General features: G+C 35.7%; 1 protein-coding gene across 10 annotated transcripts in view; it reads left to right on the top strand.

The window, feature by feature from the left end:
- PTBP2 (polypyrimidine tract binding protein 2) overlaps window positions 1-15,294 on the top strand; it is a 46,795-nt gene extending 31,501 nt beyond the window's left edge. For 5 of the 10 annotated variants that reach the window (XM_032117618.1, XM_032117617.1, XM_032117616.1 and 2 more), the window contains 7 exons: window positions 5,042-5,237; window positions 9,528-9,682; window positions 11,094-11,127; window positions 11,572-11,664; window positions 12,051-12,267; window positions 12,368-12,445; window positions 12,582-15,294. In XM_032117618.1, coding sequence (XP_031973509.1) covers window positions 5,042-5,237; window positions 9,528-9,682; window positions 11,094-11,127; window positions 11,572-11,664; window positions 12,051-12,267; window positions 12,368-12,445; window positions 12,582-12,714 — 906 coding nt within the window. In that variant the 3' untranslated portion in view covers window positions 12,715-15,294. The remainder of the gene's footprint in view (window positions 1-5,041; window positions 5,238-9,527; window positions 9,683-11,093; window positions 11,128-11,571; window positions 11,665-12,050; window positions 12,268-12,367; window positions 12,446-12,581) is intronic. The other 5 variants (XM_032117614.1, XM_032117611.1, XM_032117613.1 and 2 more) reach the window with 3 other exon arrangements.
- The last annotated feature ends 578 nt before the right edge of the window (window positions 15,295-15,872 follow it).

Genomic DNA, 15,872 nt, shown 5'->3' with positions numbered 1-15,872 from the left:
TATTTTTCAGTAGTAGATGTTACTGCTGCTTTTAGAGTGCGTTTCTGACGCAAAATATGACATAAAGTGATAAATCTTTTGACCTCGTTTTTTGAGTCATACATATTATCAGAAAATTCAATGGAAAGATGACGTCTGTGAAATGGGCTGTAGTGATGTGAGAATTATCAGTTTAGGAATATATTATAAAGAAGTTACAAACGAAAGGATGAGGTATGTAAAGGTATGAAAGGAACCTAAAAATCTTTTTCTGTTGTTGACTTCAGACAAACTGATACTAGCTTGTGCGATACTGTGTTTATCTTTAAAAAAGCCCAGCATGTATGTTTCTCCAGTTTTGCATGTTTTGATTAGGGTACATGTTCACTAGTAGCAGCTCATGTGAGAGTGACTAAACTTCATTGAGTATGTGACTCCTGTATGTACAGTCATTGTCAGTGATGTTGGGGCCTTAATGTCAAATTGAAATGGTCTTAGGTTTATAGTTTCATATTTTAAGCAGTCTATGCATAAATATACAGAATGTTAAGAGTAGTATTGAAGGATGCTAAATTGGAAGGAAGGTTTGATTTCCCCACTACCCTCACAAACTAAATAGAGTAAAATACAGTTCTTACGGTTAAGCCAAGTGCCACCAGAACAGAAATCACTAAAGAAAGGAAGCAGTAAGGTGATAGGGGAAAAAAACCCTTCAGTTTAAATACATCTGGAAGTAGAAGCAAGATGATGTGGTGGCTACAATTAAGTTGCATGGAGTTCACAATCAAACACATGGTAAAAAAGTACAGTTTTCAATTTGTTTTCCATCCGTGTTACTGTAGAAGATAATGGGGAAATTTAATTTTCCGGTGGCCCTCTTCACAGGAAATCAGAATGTGGCCTTAATAGAAATTGAAGACTTATTAAGGAAGTTAAAGAGCAATTTGAAAAACTCAAGTGATGTAAGTACCAAGGAGAGATGCTATGCATTTGAAGGTTCTGAGAAAACAGTGACACTGACAAGAATATACAATATGAAGCCTGTAGCCCTGTGGGATCTCCTCTGCTATTTGAATGAGCAGCTGGTAAAAAGCCTCATTCCTGCTTCACTTGTTTTGTAAGCAACTCATTTCCTGTAAAAGTAGAGAGTGGCTACACTGATACTTGTTTTATCACCACCCTCAGGTTGTATCCTTACAGGTTCCTTGGGTGAAGACTGGGAACTTGAGCTTCCATATAATGCAGCAGTCTAGTCAGGGTGGAGAAAGTAACTGAGAATGGGCAAGAGTAGAGCATATCGGACTGCTGTGCTTCTGCTGCTGCTGAAGGTTTTGTTTGGAGATGTCTGTATGGGTATGGAGCTAAGCACTAAAAATAGCCCATTTTTACTGTAAATGATGAGTAGTCTTAGCATAAGCAGCAGTACACCAGTAGTTTGGTATTACCATGGAGACATGAGAGTGCTGGTGTTTCTGTCTGAGAAGCTGGCTAATTCAGTGTTGCTTTTGTGCAAATGTACTGGAAGGACCCTTGCCAAATAATGGATGTTAACAGTTATTAATGACTCATCTATAGAAAATTAACTGAGGCTCGTACGTAGTGCATGCCAGTCATCTTGACCCAGCACAGGTTAAAAATATCACAGAGGTTCTGTTACAGTTGGCCAGTTGATCCTTCCTTGGCCCACAGGCTATTCAAAGATTCCGGTGAGGTTTGACTCTGCACTCAAGATGTCGTCTTTCCAGTTGTTTTGACTTACAACTTCAGGGTGGGTCTGTGCTGGGGGCAGTCTGCAAAAGATCTCTGCTAGTCTGCATTGCCCTAAAATCTGTAATAGGAACTTCAGGTAGTCATTGCAGAATGAAAGAAAGGACATCTCCAGATAGGATACTGAGCTGAAGGGCTATTATCTGCTATTATTGTTTTAGGCTTTTTTGGACATCTTTAATTTTGAAGAGCACAGTTTATGTTCAGAAATAATAAGTAGTGTTCAGGTAAACGGGAGAGTGCTGGATTGCGTTGAGTCAGAAAGCCCAGGAAGTGCAGCAACAGGTCCTTTGCACATAAAATATGTTAATTTTTGATAACAGAATGTATTTACACACACTTTTTAGCCACAGAAACTTCTTGTGTCTTAGACACCTGTCTCAAAAGAAATTACTTTCATTCAGATGCCTATCTATAGGATGCACTTGGGACACATCTCTCCCAAGAGATACTTATCTTATGACCTTCAGTTACTTTGAGGTACTTATTTTAGCTGGAGTATGTTTTGTAAGTATTGCTTGGTTTGGGGGGTTTTTTATGAATTTAGCTCTTGCACCCTTCTAAGATCTTGTTTTTAGTTTTTTGGGTTTACTGGCACAGCCAGGATAAAGAATGGTACTCACATTTGTAGAAGGGTCTCATGATACTTGATCTTGGTTTGGCCCATGTGTGTGTGGTATGGTATCACATGTGAATGTATGTATAAATACTTGAAATAGAAGTTTCTTAGCAGTAACTAGAGTTCTTGGAGATGATGTTAGAATGTACATTCACTAGCAGTACGGCTGGTCTCTTTTTTTTTTTCAGTATGTCTGTGAGAGGAACAGTGTTTGACGGTTTGTTGCACATTGTTTTGCCATACAAGTAAGAGCTCAGGACACGCATTCACATTTGTGACTTTACATGTGAACAATTAATCTTGAAAAAGATTCTCACCAACCAGCATTTTTCTTGCATTGTTAGAGGTGGATAATGCTGATGGTAGAGGTGGTTGGGGTGAGGGTTTTTTTTGTTTTGGTGCTTGAAGCCTTTCTTAGAGTTTGACTACAGTGCTTTTTAAGAGTGCATCTCCTTCCTTTCTGGTTCAGGATGTTCTTTCAGCCTGTTGGTGTCCCAGCTACAATGGATTTCTCTTGTGCAGGACCTTTTATATGTACTTTTGGTCACTTTGAGTCATAAAGAGGAGTTTTTGCTGTTTCAGTAGAAGTTTTAGTTACTTACATAGCTCCCTTTAAACACTGACTGCTCGAAACTGCAAACACAGATATATCTTGGTTTGCTACTTTTTAAATCTGAAGTATTTCCATCAACTTAGCAGCCTTCTGCCAGCCACAAGTCAGTATTTCTACAGACTCCACATAGAGGTATAGTACGAATCCTGATGGGTCCCGTGATTGGGACAAAGCTAAAGAATACAACCTTTCAGTCTAACTCATACCTGTTTTTTTCATTAGGGGAATGGGTATTCCCTTGATGGGCAGTGGCATTGTATTTGACAATAAGTAAACTCTGGCCATGTAAATTGGACCTTTCCTCTAATTCATATCTTAGTGTATTTTAGAAGGTAGGAAGTCTTCTAAAAGTGATGGCTGATTCTCAGTATAAACTTTTTTAGGTGTAAGTGTTCAAGTGATACTCTTTTCCCAAATACCAACATTAGGAGTCTTGCATTCTGCTTTGTCACCATGTATAAAAGAGCTAGCAAATTGTGTATGCTGTAATGGTGGTACCCACCACCATCCCAACAATACAGAATTAATCCTCAGCTTGTGTTCTATGAATAAGGACAGTAAGTTCTGCTTTTGTAATATTATATAAAGTACTTTTTAATTGGAGTTTCAAGCATAGGAGTTTCTCTTTAATTGCTAAGGATTTGTTGATACAGAGTCTCGATTTTCCAGTTTCTATTGGTTTTTTGTTCTATATGTTTTTAGAACTTTCAAGCTATGGCAAAATAATTATGTTGACTTAGATATTCTTTTACATTGGCTGCTAATGGGAGTAGTTCTTTTAAGTGATTTCATGAGCCCTGGAGATGTCAGCTGTGATAATATATATTGTAGGGATGGCCTTGCTGGCCCAGGCCTAGCAGAGGGGTGTCGGCAAGATGTTCAGTTTTCAGATTCATCACTGTATGAAAATAGCTATGTTGCTTCCACAGCCAGCAGGCACACAAGGTTTGTGCAGTGCTTAGCTCAAAATAAGAAGCCCTACCAGAACTTGAATGTGTTGTAAAGTACACTGTAGATGTAACCCAGCTAACTGCAAGAGCTAGCTCAGGTCCAGAAGTGGTACATATCAGTCCGATGTTTCAGTCCAAACATTGAAATAAAAGATCTGATGTTTGTATTTGAAAATTTGGTTTATTTGGGTTTTTTTTCAGCGCATATATATATATATATACATATATATATATATATAAATACATATATAAAAAGTAGTTTTATATTTAACATAATGACTTGATTGAATGCTAATTTTTAAGATTAGCTGCATCTTCACTTCCTAACATTCCTTAAGAATTAAACTGACTTTGTTTAAAAAGTTTCCATGTTTTTAAGTCTCTCATATTTAACTGGTAGTACTTTGAGTGAAAGGAAGATATGCCCAAAATGTAAATGGACTGAAATCCAGGTATATATATTGGCCTTTTTAAAGAGTGTTTTCACAGAGTACTAGGTGTCATGCTAATAAGCATTCTTTCAGAAGTACCAATTAATTGTGAAAATGAGATTTCTAAAAAACAGTAACATCAGGTTAGCAGTTAAAGTTGGTTTTCTTTCAATTTTGGCACTAATTACCTTTAAGGGGAGAAGGAAAACATGCAGGAATAATGTATATATTATGCCTTAACAGATGGCTTTCTAACATGGTAGTTAAGTCTAGATTTTATTTTTTCCTCAGTTGATTTTCCATGTAAAAAAGTACTTGTGAGATTCTTGATTTTTATTATTATTTTTCTTTGAGAAATCTATTTGGTGTTATGTCTGAATTTAAGCTGTGCTATGGAATGCAGGTTAATTAGCTATATTCAACAGACTAAATTTAAGTTTGACTGCATTAAAATGTCCCTTGCTACTTTGGTGCATAAAAACAGTTTCTAGGTAAGAAGGGAACATCGAGCTTCCTGGAATCATGTTGAGAGGTTAAAGCATTTTAATTGGTTTTAAGCTAGACAGTAAGACAGATAAATATCTATACGCTGACCTTGTTTACAAAAACACAACCAAAAACCCTAACCTTGTGCAACCAACCTGTATTGTGTCTTTTAAATAAATTGTGCTCTCTTTTCCAGGCCTTAGATGGTCAAAATATTTATAATGCTTGCTGTACCCTCCGAATTGATTTTTCCAAATTGGTGAATTTGAATGTCAAGTACAACAACGATAAAAGCAGGGACTACACTCGTCCTGACCTTCCATCTGGAGATGGACAGCCAACGCTGGACCCAGCTATTGCTGCAGCATTTGCAAAGGAGACCTCTCTTCTCGGTATGACGCTGACATTCTTCTTCTGTATTGCAAAGCCTCTTCATTAAAATATTCATTAATCCTTCTAACAACTTAAATTGCAGTAGTGTCCAAAGGCCCATTCAACGTTCAGTCTATATTGTGATCTGAATTGTAGTAACATAATTACATTGTCTTTAGAAGTACTGTGAAAAATGAATGCAAACTTGCGTGACAAAATGACAAATGCACAGAGTGTTAGAAAACATCAAGTTAGTTCAACTTGTATCCCGAAATCCATCCTTCCCTCTTTCATATGTTCCTGTCTGTGGCCACCTTGCCCACCTTCCCACCAAGTTTGTAAGAGAGACTTAAGAAGATTTGCACGATTTCTTCATGCTAATGTTTATTTGCACTATCCGATAATGAAAATAATGTTTTGCTGGTTTCCTTCAAAGAGGAAAAGATTATGCTCTTTGCTTAAAAAACCCAAACCATGTGGTGCTAGCCTGTATCTTTCTGTGAATAAAAGAAAAAAAATCAGTAGTTGCACTTCTAGTGCTACGGTATATGAGTTCTAATATCCTGTCAGCCTTTGAGTTTGTCAGAAGTTGGTGAAATGCTCTGATAAAGGTACAGATTTATCTATCTTCTGACTATTACCAAAATAATCAATGTGTACTCCTACTCCTGTCAAATTGGTTTTCAGTGAGAACACCTTTCACTCTTTAAAATGTAATAGCACTCAGATGTAGAATCATTACTTTTATGAAAGCTGATGTTATGTTGTGATCATTGTTCTTCCCACTTAATCTTTCTCTTATTTTTTTTTCTTTTATCCTTTCTCATTATTGTTCTGAAGAAAACATAACAACAACATAGATTTCATGATTTTTTGTACAGTCTGGGCCAAATTGAAGTAAGTTTGAGTTAATGTAGGAAAGAGGGGCCTCTGCTCTCTGTTATGAAAGATAGAAGGCACTTAGTGAATGATGTGAGGCCAGGAAGAGGTGAATATTGTAGCTAGGGCTACTGAATGTTGCATTGTATTTGCCCCTTTTCTGAAATCAGGTTACTTGAAGGATACATTTTATATCTAGTTGTAAAGTACACACAAACCCAATTCCCCCAAATTCCAGAGCGCTTGACTTTACATCTCCAGCATGACTTGCAAAATGATGTATCACTTGCAGCTACAGCAAAAGTTTTGGGAAGTAAAAAATACTGTAAGAATCTGAAGTCTCAGAAAAAAACTTGTACCTAAAGTTCATTTTCTTTTTTTCTCTTTTAACTTCCCATAATTTAAAAATTGAAATCTCTCATTTCATGCTTCAGTTGGGAAGGTAGATGAGTGTTTGTGGAGAAGTTTGACACCATAGAGATGAGTGCTGTAGGAGCACCCTTGAGGCAATTAGTAATTCTTTTGTCAGCCTACAATGACTAGAATGTAGACATGGGGCTGCAGTATGAGTTTTAAGTAGACAAAAGCAAAGTAAAGCTGCTTATTAATGAGACCCATAATATTAGGGATTGTAAGGCAGGGATTTAGGAGAGGAGAGAGTAAAGATTCATGAGTTACAAAACAGTGACAAATGCAGCGCTACTTATGTAACTCTGATTCTGACATTTTCCTGAATCCTGAGTAGTTGGTTTCTAGTCTCAGGCTTACTAAAGTATTTCCTTGTATATAGTACTTACAGTATGCATCAAATTAACAGGTTTAATTTGCTTGGCATGGTGAAATCACACTCTGCAGATGCTTGGGGCTTTGCATTTCTATGGATATATTTAATTGGGGTTACTGTACTTTCTGCAGTTATCCAAGTGACTTTAGTGGAATTTATGATCTAGTACTTTACACCTGAAAGTCACTTACATACTTTTGATTTTTGTCTGCAAAACTACAAAGTTTTCTAACATTTTGATTTTAATCACTCATTCTTTTGTGTATATTAAAAGCAATTTCTAAAAAAATTATGAAGATGACAGTTTCAATAACTAATTAAATATTATAATTTGTACTACTTGGGTAGACCTCCTTACATGCACTGTTTTTCCAAGTGGTAGAAAAATAAAAGGTACACAACCTGAGGGACTTTCATTGCAGCTATGAAACATTTTCAGAGCATCAGTGAAGTCAGTCATGTTTATTTTGATGCGCAGTGGAGATTTTATATCATCTTGGCTTTTTGTTCTTTAAAAATGTTCATTGTTTCAAAAGAGACTTAAGGGAGCTGGGTACATTTTCTAAATCTGCTCGTGGCCAGTTGGGTGAGCTTGTTATATTCTTAACTCTTCATCATCTATCAAATGGGGATGGTTTCTAAATAGTTTCAGGTAAGTCCTAAACAGTGTGTTACATGGTAACTTATCCATAATAGAAACTCTTCTTATTTTTATTTATTAAAAACCTTTTAATTGCTTAAATCAGCATGACAAAGTACAGTGGAGCCTGCAGACCAAGAATTCTGTTTGCTGTGGCTTTGTAATTTGTCTGACCTTTTCAAAAAATGAAATCTGTGTGTGCTATGTAATCAGTTAAAAACATACCAATCAAATAGATGATCTAGCCTGCATGCATCATCACTCATTCATCTACTACATCCTCACCTGTGATAAAATAAGGTTTCAGAAATCTTTGAGAGTGTAAATTGGATAATATTCAATGAGTCTTAATATGTTTTGAAAGAAGGAGAAAATTACTAGTGGATGAAATGGTTTCAAATGAATTATCAGAAGCAAATTTATTTATCTTCTGTTTTTTACCTCACATATGAAACAGTAGATACATTCTCCCTCCTCCTCCCCCCCCCCCAAAGTTACAGATGTTACAGAAAAACTTTGGATAGACAGCAGCTGTATTATACTGAACCACAACAAACACAAAGTATTTCATAGAAGAACTGTTTATAATTGCAAATACTGATATGAAATAATACGTTACTCACTATTGCAATTTAGATATTTGTTTAATATTAGAGCGGGAAATACATTGTTGTGCTTAGGGCTCCCAGAGCTTTATCCCTTGCTGTCATTGCTGGCGTTCTTTGTTCGCACTTTCCACTAATGCCCCTTTTTAAGATTCTTACTAATAATTTTGAAGGATAATAATTGAAAATACTTTTGTAGGAATGGTGTTTAATTAATCATTGTTTTTTAACTTCTTCAGTGGGACCAAGAATGTCCTTGGGAGGGTCTGATGCTATGAAGAATTTTGCCTTTTAAAGTATGAGTTACTTGGCTGTGCTGTGCCCAGCTATGGAAAGAACCATAAGAACTTCACTAGTCTTCTTTAGATTCCTTTGTTCCTAAAAATGCTGGACTGGCTTAAAGTTCCTAAGGTTAGGGAGAGGTGTCTAGACATACTAGAAGACTTGATATGCTCTAGTAAGACCTGGTAGCTTGACATTTTCTAAAACTTAAGTGATTGCTATTGACCTAGTATAAAATAAGTTGTATTTCCATTGTGTTGACATCTGTCATGCCTTACTGCCCTGGAAAAGTATTTGGATACATCAGTGCTCTTTTACTGAGCCCTGCATGATGTGCAAATACAATGTTGATCAAATATGATAAAGCTGTTCCTATATAAACTATGTAGTGCATATGTATCACAAGAACCTTTCGTGAATCCTGGGAGTAGCACGTTCATCTCATACCCCAGTGACCTGACCAGACAAAACCAACACTTCTCTGTAGGATTTGAGTTTCCTTGGAAGAAGAAAACATAAAAGCACAGCTGAAGCTTTAGCTGAGGCTAACATGCTTCTTCAGACAATAGGATTACAAAAGCCACAGAGCATGTTGAATTTTGAATTTAGAGGGTTGCCTCCCCACCTCATGCTGAGGCTGTGAGAGATAGTAAACCTCTTCATGTGGCCAGCTTCACTGTTGAGTATTTAGCCAAGCATTAAGTTGAAGTGAGGAATGTCTCTCAAATGATGATGGAAAATAAGGATGTAATGATGCAGAGAGCACAATTAGTGTTTATTCTTACTGATTTAATCGACATTTACTTTGTACCATTTTGATAAACTAGACACTTCAAGCATTTTGGAGTGCAGTGGAAAAAGTTTTGGTGCACAATAATGGTTGTTTGAATAGAAAGTACTTTTTATACCTCATAACTTTGCAGACTTGATCTGAAAAAAAATTTTCTACATTTCTCTTATGTTAATTTAGCAACCCATTTCACAACCCTTTGGATGACTTTAACAGTGGGATGGTCTGCTGTGTAGAGTGGTGTATGCAGCACTAGTACTGATGTAGGAACTTTTTTTTTTTAAAACGACTTGTGTGTGTTTCGTAAAATATGCTTTATTTTAAAATTAGGGCTTCCTGTTGCAGCTGTTCCAGGAGCTCTGAGTCCTTTGGCTATTCCAAATGCTGCAGCTGCAGCTGCAGCTGCTGCTGCTGGCCGTGTGGGAATGCCTGGAGTTTCAGCTGGTGGCAATACAGTCCTTCTGGTTAGCAATTTAAATGAAGAGGTCAGTGAAACAATTTTACTTTTTTTTTTCCTCTTGAGTCACACTTCATTTTTCAGTAGTTTATAATTTCTTTGCATTTGGCGTCTTACATTTGGATTTTAAGCTCAAAGGATTTTTGCTGTTTTTTTTAATAATCCCCAAAGCTTATTTTAAAGCCATTATTGTTAAATACATTTATTTTCCTAGGTAGCTAACAACTTAAAATATCCTTTGACAGTCAGCTACCTATTTTTTTCTAAGAAAAATTTGGTAACTACTGCATGTTTGAATACCAACTATTCTTTCTTTTGTAATTGTAATCATGTAAACTAGAATTTCTGTTTTGTTTCTAATTGTTTGCTGTTTCATTTCATGCTTGTATCTCACATTTTTGAGTCTTAATTTATGTGAACTACTCTAACACATTTTTCTTTGAAGGTTCTCCCAAAGATCTTGACGAGGCAGTCTTCCAGTCTCTCTTAGTAATTTTTTTTTCTTTGCAGTTACTCATTTGTCTTAAAAAAAAAAGTGGTGGCAAAGCATTTTCACCTTAACTGTATCTTTCTTGCTAACTCTGAAGTCTAAAGGGATTAATTTAGTTTTGCATTTTTACTGTCCTTTACATTTATTTTGATGGCTGTGAAAGCTGGTATGAAATGTGGGAAGTTTGTATCAGTCTAGCTGTTCCATTTTTAACTGGCCTCTGTCACTGTAAATCATTAAGCTTTTTTTATCATCTGGTACTATTTTGTCATCCACAGTCTTGCATGTTAAAATGTTTCAGATCAGAGTGCCATTTTGAAAGATATTTTGCCTGCATTTCATAGCCAGCCATGCTTACGCAGTTAAAGTTTAAATTTTAAAATTTCTATTGCATGCTTTTTTTAATTTATGTTCATGTTGAGATGAAATGCTGTAGTTTACTCTTAATATGAATGTACTTTACCCATATTTGTCTTGGGTGACTACATTTTACTCAGTTTTTCTTGTACAGTACATAAACCAACCATTTTCTGACCAAATTCCTGCATTTCCTATGTACTGACCTATATTTTATTTTTTTTTGTTCCCCACTTCCTTATTTTTTTTTCTTCTGCATTGCTGTATTCCCTCCCCCATTTCATCCTTTTCCCTATGTGTTCAACTTCCCTTTCCTTGTCTTTACCCAAATTCCCGTGCCCTTCCCTGTCTTACCCTTCTCCTCGTCTTTGTCTCCATTCCCTGTCTTCATTCCCTATGTTCATGCTTCTGTGCTTGAACAAAATGTTCCTCGGACCAACTTGCCCCAATTAACCGCCTTGAACCATGATCCATGACCACCTCACCATTCTGCGGGAACCACCCTTCGTTATGGATGATCTGTTCATCTCCGCTCTTCCTCGACTCTTCTCTCTTCTTGTCTTACGCTGCTTGCTCTTCTCTCCTTCTAAAGATGGTTACGCCCCAAAGTCTGTTTACCCTCTTCGGTATGTTATTGTTAGCACTATACTTTTATTATTGATTTGATTTTGTTTTTATGGTTTTTGTTTGGTTGGTTTTTTTGTTTCACCTTAATTCTTATTTGTAGCTAGCACTTTGGCTTAAAGTTGAATAGTAAATCTTTTGCTATTTTTCTTTTGCTGTTTAAATCTCTCCATAGACACAGATTTTCTTTTAATGCATGCTAATATATTTTGCATGGTCTTTAATTTTATATCATTCACATAGCTTTGAGGGTTTATCAGAAATTATTCTTTTCAAAATTCACTATTCAAAATCTTTATCTCCTTTATTCATTTGTGAGTGTGTTGAGTTTGAGTGAGTGATCTTGTTGCTGTCTGAATGTTCCATTGATATGTCAAAATACATTACTTAAGGTGGCTGGCTTTAAAATGAACTTTTTCTTTTGGGTTACTTTTGACTTTGAAAAGGTGTTTATGGTGATGTGCAGCGTGTGAAGATTTTGTACAATAAGAAAGATAGTGCTCTTATACAGATGGCTGATGGAAACCAGTCACAGCTGGGTAAGATTAGTTTTCTGTTTATATTCCCATTAGTTTAAGTACTTGGAAATTAGGCTGTGTAAGATCAGGTGAACTAAGTGTGTTTATATTTGTCAGTTTGCCTCTTACTCTGGTTACCCACCAGATCCAAAATCTTTTTGCATGCACTTGTGTTCCAGAAGGTCTGCACCTAAATGAATACCCTAAATGAATTCAAAAGCGAATCAAATGTGGTGATCCCTAAATAAAATTAATTATTCACAAAGAGGCTGCAGACCTACTTCTTGATTCCAGTCTTTTAGCACACTGACCCTTTGATTTGCTTGGGTGTTTTTCTTCTTTGCTTGTGTAATGTACCGCAAGCTGTTGAAAAGTAGCACTCAACTGAGTAAACTTGTCTTTTTCAGCCATGAGCCATCTTAATGGACAAAAAATGTATGGAAAGATTATTCGGGTTACCCTTTCTAAACATCAGACAGTACAACTACCTCGCGAGGGACTCGATGACCAAGGGCTGACTAAAGATTTTGGTAATTCACCTTTGCACCGCTTCAAGAAACCTGGTTCAAAAAACTTTCAAAATATATTCCCTCCTTCTGCAACACTTCATCTGTCCAATATTCCGTAAGTGTTCCCTGTCAGTAAGCCGCTAATATTCATGTGAATCACAACACACTGAATTGCCTAATGATTTCCTGCTTATGCTTATTTTGTCTGTCTGTAGACCATCAGTAGCAGAAGAGGATCTACGCACATTGTTTGCTAACACTGGAGGCACTGTGAAGGCATTTAAATTTTTTCAGTAAGTAGCTTTTCTGCACATAGCTCTAAAAAAAGAGTTTTTGCAGCACATCTTAAGAAAAAGTACATATCAGATAGCAAACATTAGGAGCAACCCCTGCAGTGTTCAAGTTCCTAATTCCATTATTTTGTTTCAGAAGAGATCACAAGATGGCACTTCTTCAGATGTCAACAGTAGAAGAAGCTATTCAGGCTTTGATTGATCTTCACAATTACAATCTGGGAGAAAGTCACCATCTGAGAGTTTCTTTCTCTAAGTCAACTATTTAAAAAGGCAGATAGAGAATGAAGGTGTATTGCATTGTTTGGTGTTGTCACCTTTTGACTGTTCAGGAAAGTGGGGACCAGAGTTTGTCTTCTGTTTTTTTATTTTTTTTCATGCTGTTATCATTCCTTGATTGTTTAAAAAAAAAAAAAGGCAGTGATATTAACTGCTTTTCAACTGTTTAACTGTTGTTTAGATAAACCATTGTTTTGTTTAAAAGATTTCAAGTTAATACCACATTTTTTCAACTTAGTTGACGTACGTGCCTTAAAAAGGAAAATTAGTACTGCTGGAATTGCATAACTAGTAAAAAGCAAATTTGGTTGTCTGGGGCACATTGTTACATGATAATTTAAATATGTTTAGGCAGGGGTGTGTAAAAAGGTTAAGTTTTTGTTTTCTCCTGCTTGATAGATTTCTTTATATGCTGGCTTGTCACTTACTTTTCTTTTTAATTGGATAAGATGCATTATGCTGAAAGAGTAAAATGACATTATTTGAGTTTTGCTACTTTTTGCTTTGTGTTCTTTTTTAAAAAAGGCCTTTTGTATTTCATTGTTCTGGTCTAGATTCAGTTATGAATGTAGGCATTAGTTAAAATTAACAAGGTACAGAATATTAATTTCTTAAAGGACAAAAAGTGACTTCTGTGACTTTGAGCCCTACGTGAAAAGCATTGTGGAATCTTAACCTTTTTGTACACACTCTTGTGGGATGTATCATATAAATGTCAGCACTAAGTAATGTCTTGTTTGTGGCTGGATATTTTTTGTAGATGTTTTTGGAGTTGACATGACTTACGTGCATTTCAATATATATTGCCATCTTTAGTTTGTAATTAAGATATGGAATATGGTTGTGGATTTCTGAGCATGTACAGACTGGTCAAGCTAGTTCAGGAAATGGTGCATGTATTTTTCAATGATGAGGAAAGTTTGCTGCAAATGCTTGCAGGAAATTTTGTGGCAGTTTCCTAAAACTGACAACCAGGTGGGACCAAAGTTTATGTGCCTTTAGTCTTAATTTACCTTGCATTGTAATATTCAGTTTTAATAAATCTCTTCAAAATATTTTGTATTTAGAAATTGATCTGACTTTACTATAAACATGGCTCAGAATCTGCAGATCCTGTTAATTTGAAAGCAGTTCACTGAGAGTCTGAACTGTTACCTTGATTCTGTTTAAATGACCAATACTTTTTGAAATTGATGTACTTAGTTTCAAGATTCATAGATTCTGTTATCTATGTAGAAAAAAAAGGTCATGTATATTTTCTATTAGTTGAGTTTTTACATCTTTAGAATTGTAAAATTCAGTATAGTTTGAAAGTGGCACAATTAAAAATTAATTTTCTAACAAAGTTGGGAGGTTTGATGGTTGTTTAATTTCATTTTGTGTGTACTCTGCTTACCTCTGTAGCATGCTCAATAAACACTTCCGTAGCTCTGTATTCACCTTTTCTGTCTTTCTCTGCTGCTTTCTATCTCTCCTCTTCTTTGTTTTTCACTTCTACTGTGCTTCTAAATTCATGTTTATTCTCTGCCAGGGTGGGAAAAGCGTAGTATTAAAAACTGCTATTTATGGCTCTTTACCATAAATCTGATGCTGTGAAAAATACCAACTCTATTTTCAGATAGTGACCCCTTTGCAGGCATATGTGCAAATCAAACGTTTCCCACCCTGTTACAACTTACTGCTTTAAAGACATAACTTTTATTGTAGTTTGTTAGCTCTCTCTTTCTATCTTTTTAGTTTTTAAGCAGATTTATGCACTAATAGATCTCTCAGGTTTGCCATGCTCTCTTGCTGCAAGTTTCATCTTCCATTTTTTTGTGTCTGCTAAAGATTTCCTACTAATCATACAGTGCACTCATGGGTGAAATAACAAAGGATTTAACATGAGATCGTGGACCATACATGTTTGAGAACAGGATACTTCACCTTTCCAGAGTCTTGGGTTCAAATGAATATTAAAACAGTTTGGGCACTTCAGTAGTGTTTCCTTATATTACTTTGAACTGATTGTTGTGGGGTTTTTTCCCCTTCAGTTAGAAATAGGATTTTACACAGTTGCCATTTAAGAATAACTGAATGATCCTGGAGCATTCGGTAAAAGCTGTCGGCATTCAAATCAAAGCATTTTCAGTCACTTTAGCAGTACAACCGCTTGCAGATACATTGATGTCAGAATACTTTGTGAACTGATGTCTTCCTTTGGGTGGCTTTCAAATCAGTAAATTGCTATCAGCTTTTGAAGGTCATGTTATAATATAGGGGACTTGCATTAGTCTTAATATCTTAAATAAAATGAATTTTATCAGAATTACACCCAATAGATGACTTAAGTTATACTCCAGGCATTGCAGTGAGGACCCAATCTGAAGTGCTGGTAGAATCCTATTCATCCATACTCAAAGCTTGTGAATCAGCATCTTTTTACAACTCAAGCACCCAAACGCATAGATGTGACTATTTCCAGTGATTTAAGCAGTAGTTAAGGGTCTGACTGAGCTGATCTGTTACGTTTTTCATCTGTACAATATGATATCCCATATTTTTCTAAAATAAAAAGTGTGTCAGATTTCCTTTTGTGTATCAGATGTGCTTGTGTGTTTCACCTAGAAATGTGAATTGAAATTTGCCATTCCGTGGGTTCGGCTTGTGCTGAATCATTTCCACTCTAAAACGTGTATCAGATAGCATACAGTGATTGCCATATGTGTAATTTTGAAATAACTGTAAACATCTGCACTGTCTGATTGTGTATAAATATAGGGGTTTATAAAAGGGTAACTTATATATTTCTTGCCAGGCTTATTTCCTTAAAAAGAAGTTTCTATACTTATCTCATTTTGAAAATTTCTGTCACCAGAACCTCAAGGGAAAGAGTATATATTGGCTTTGACTTGTTATAAATTCAGCAGCCTTTTTTATGAGGATATATTTGTATCAGCCAAAATTAAAAGTAATGACAGTCATAATTGTCATGAAAGCATTTTTTATTTACCTGAAAAAAATCACTGTTCAGTTATTGATACTTAGTCTTTAAAGTGGTATCTCTTCAGAAAATACAGATTTAGTAATATCCTAACTCCTAGAACTTTCAAAAACTTGTTTTTCATGAGATGGTACTGCATTTTGTATAGTAATTTGTACATTTTTG

The sequence above is a fragment of the Corvus moneduloides genome, chromosome 9 (genome assembly GCF_009650955.1).
Source record: "Corvus moneduloides isolate bCorMon1 chromosome 9, bCorMon1.pri, whole genome shotgun sequence".
Classification (NCBI taxonomy): Eukaryota; Metazoa; Chordata; class Aves; order Passeriformes; family Corvidae; genus Corvus; species Corvus moneduloides.
This window is presented reverse-complemented; position numbering and strand designations above follow the sequence as displayed.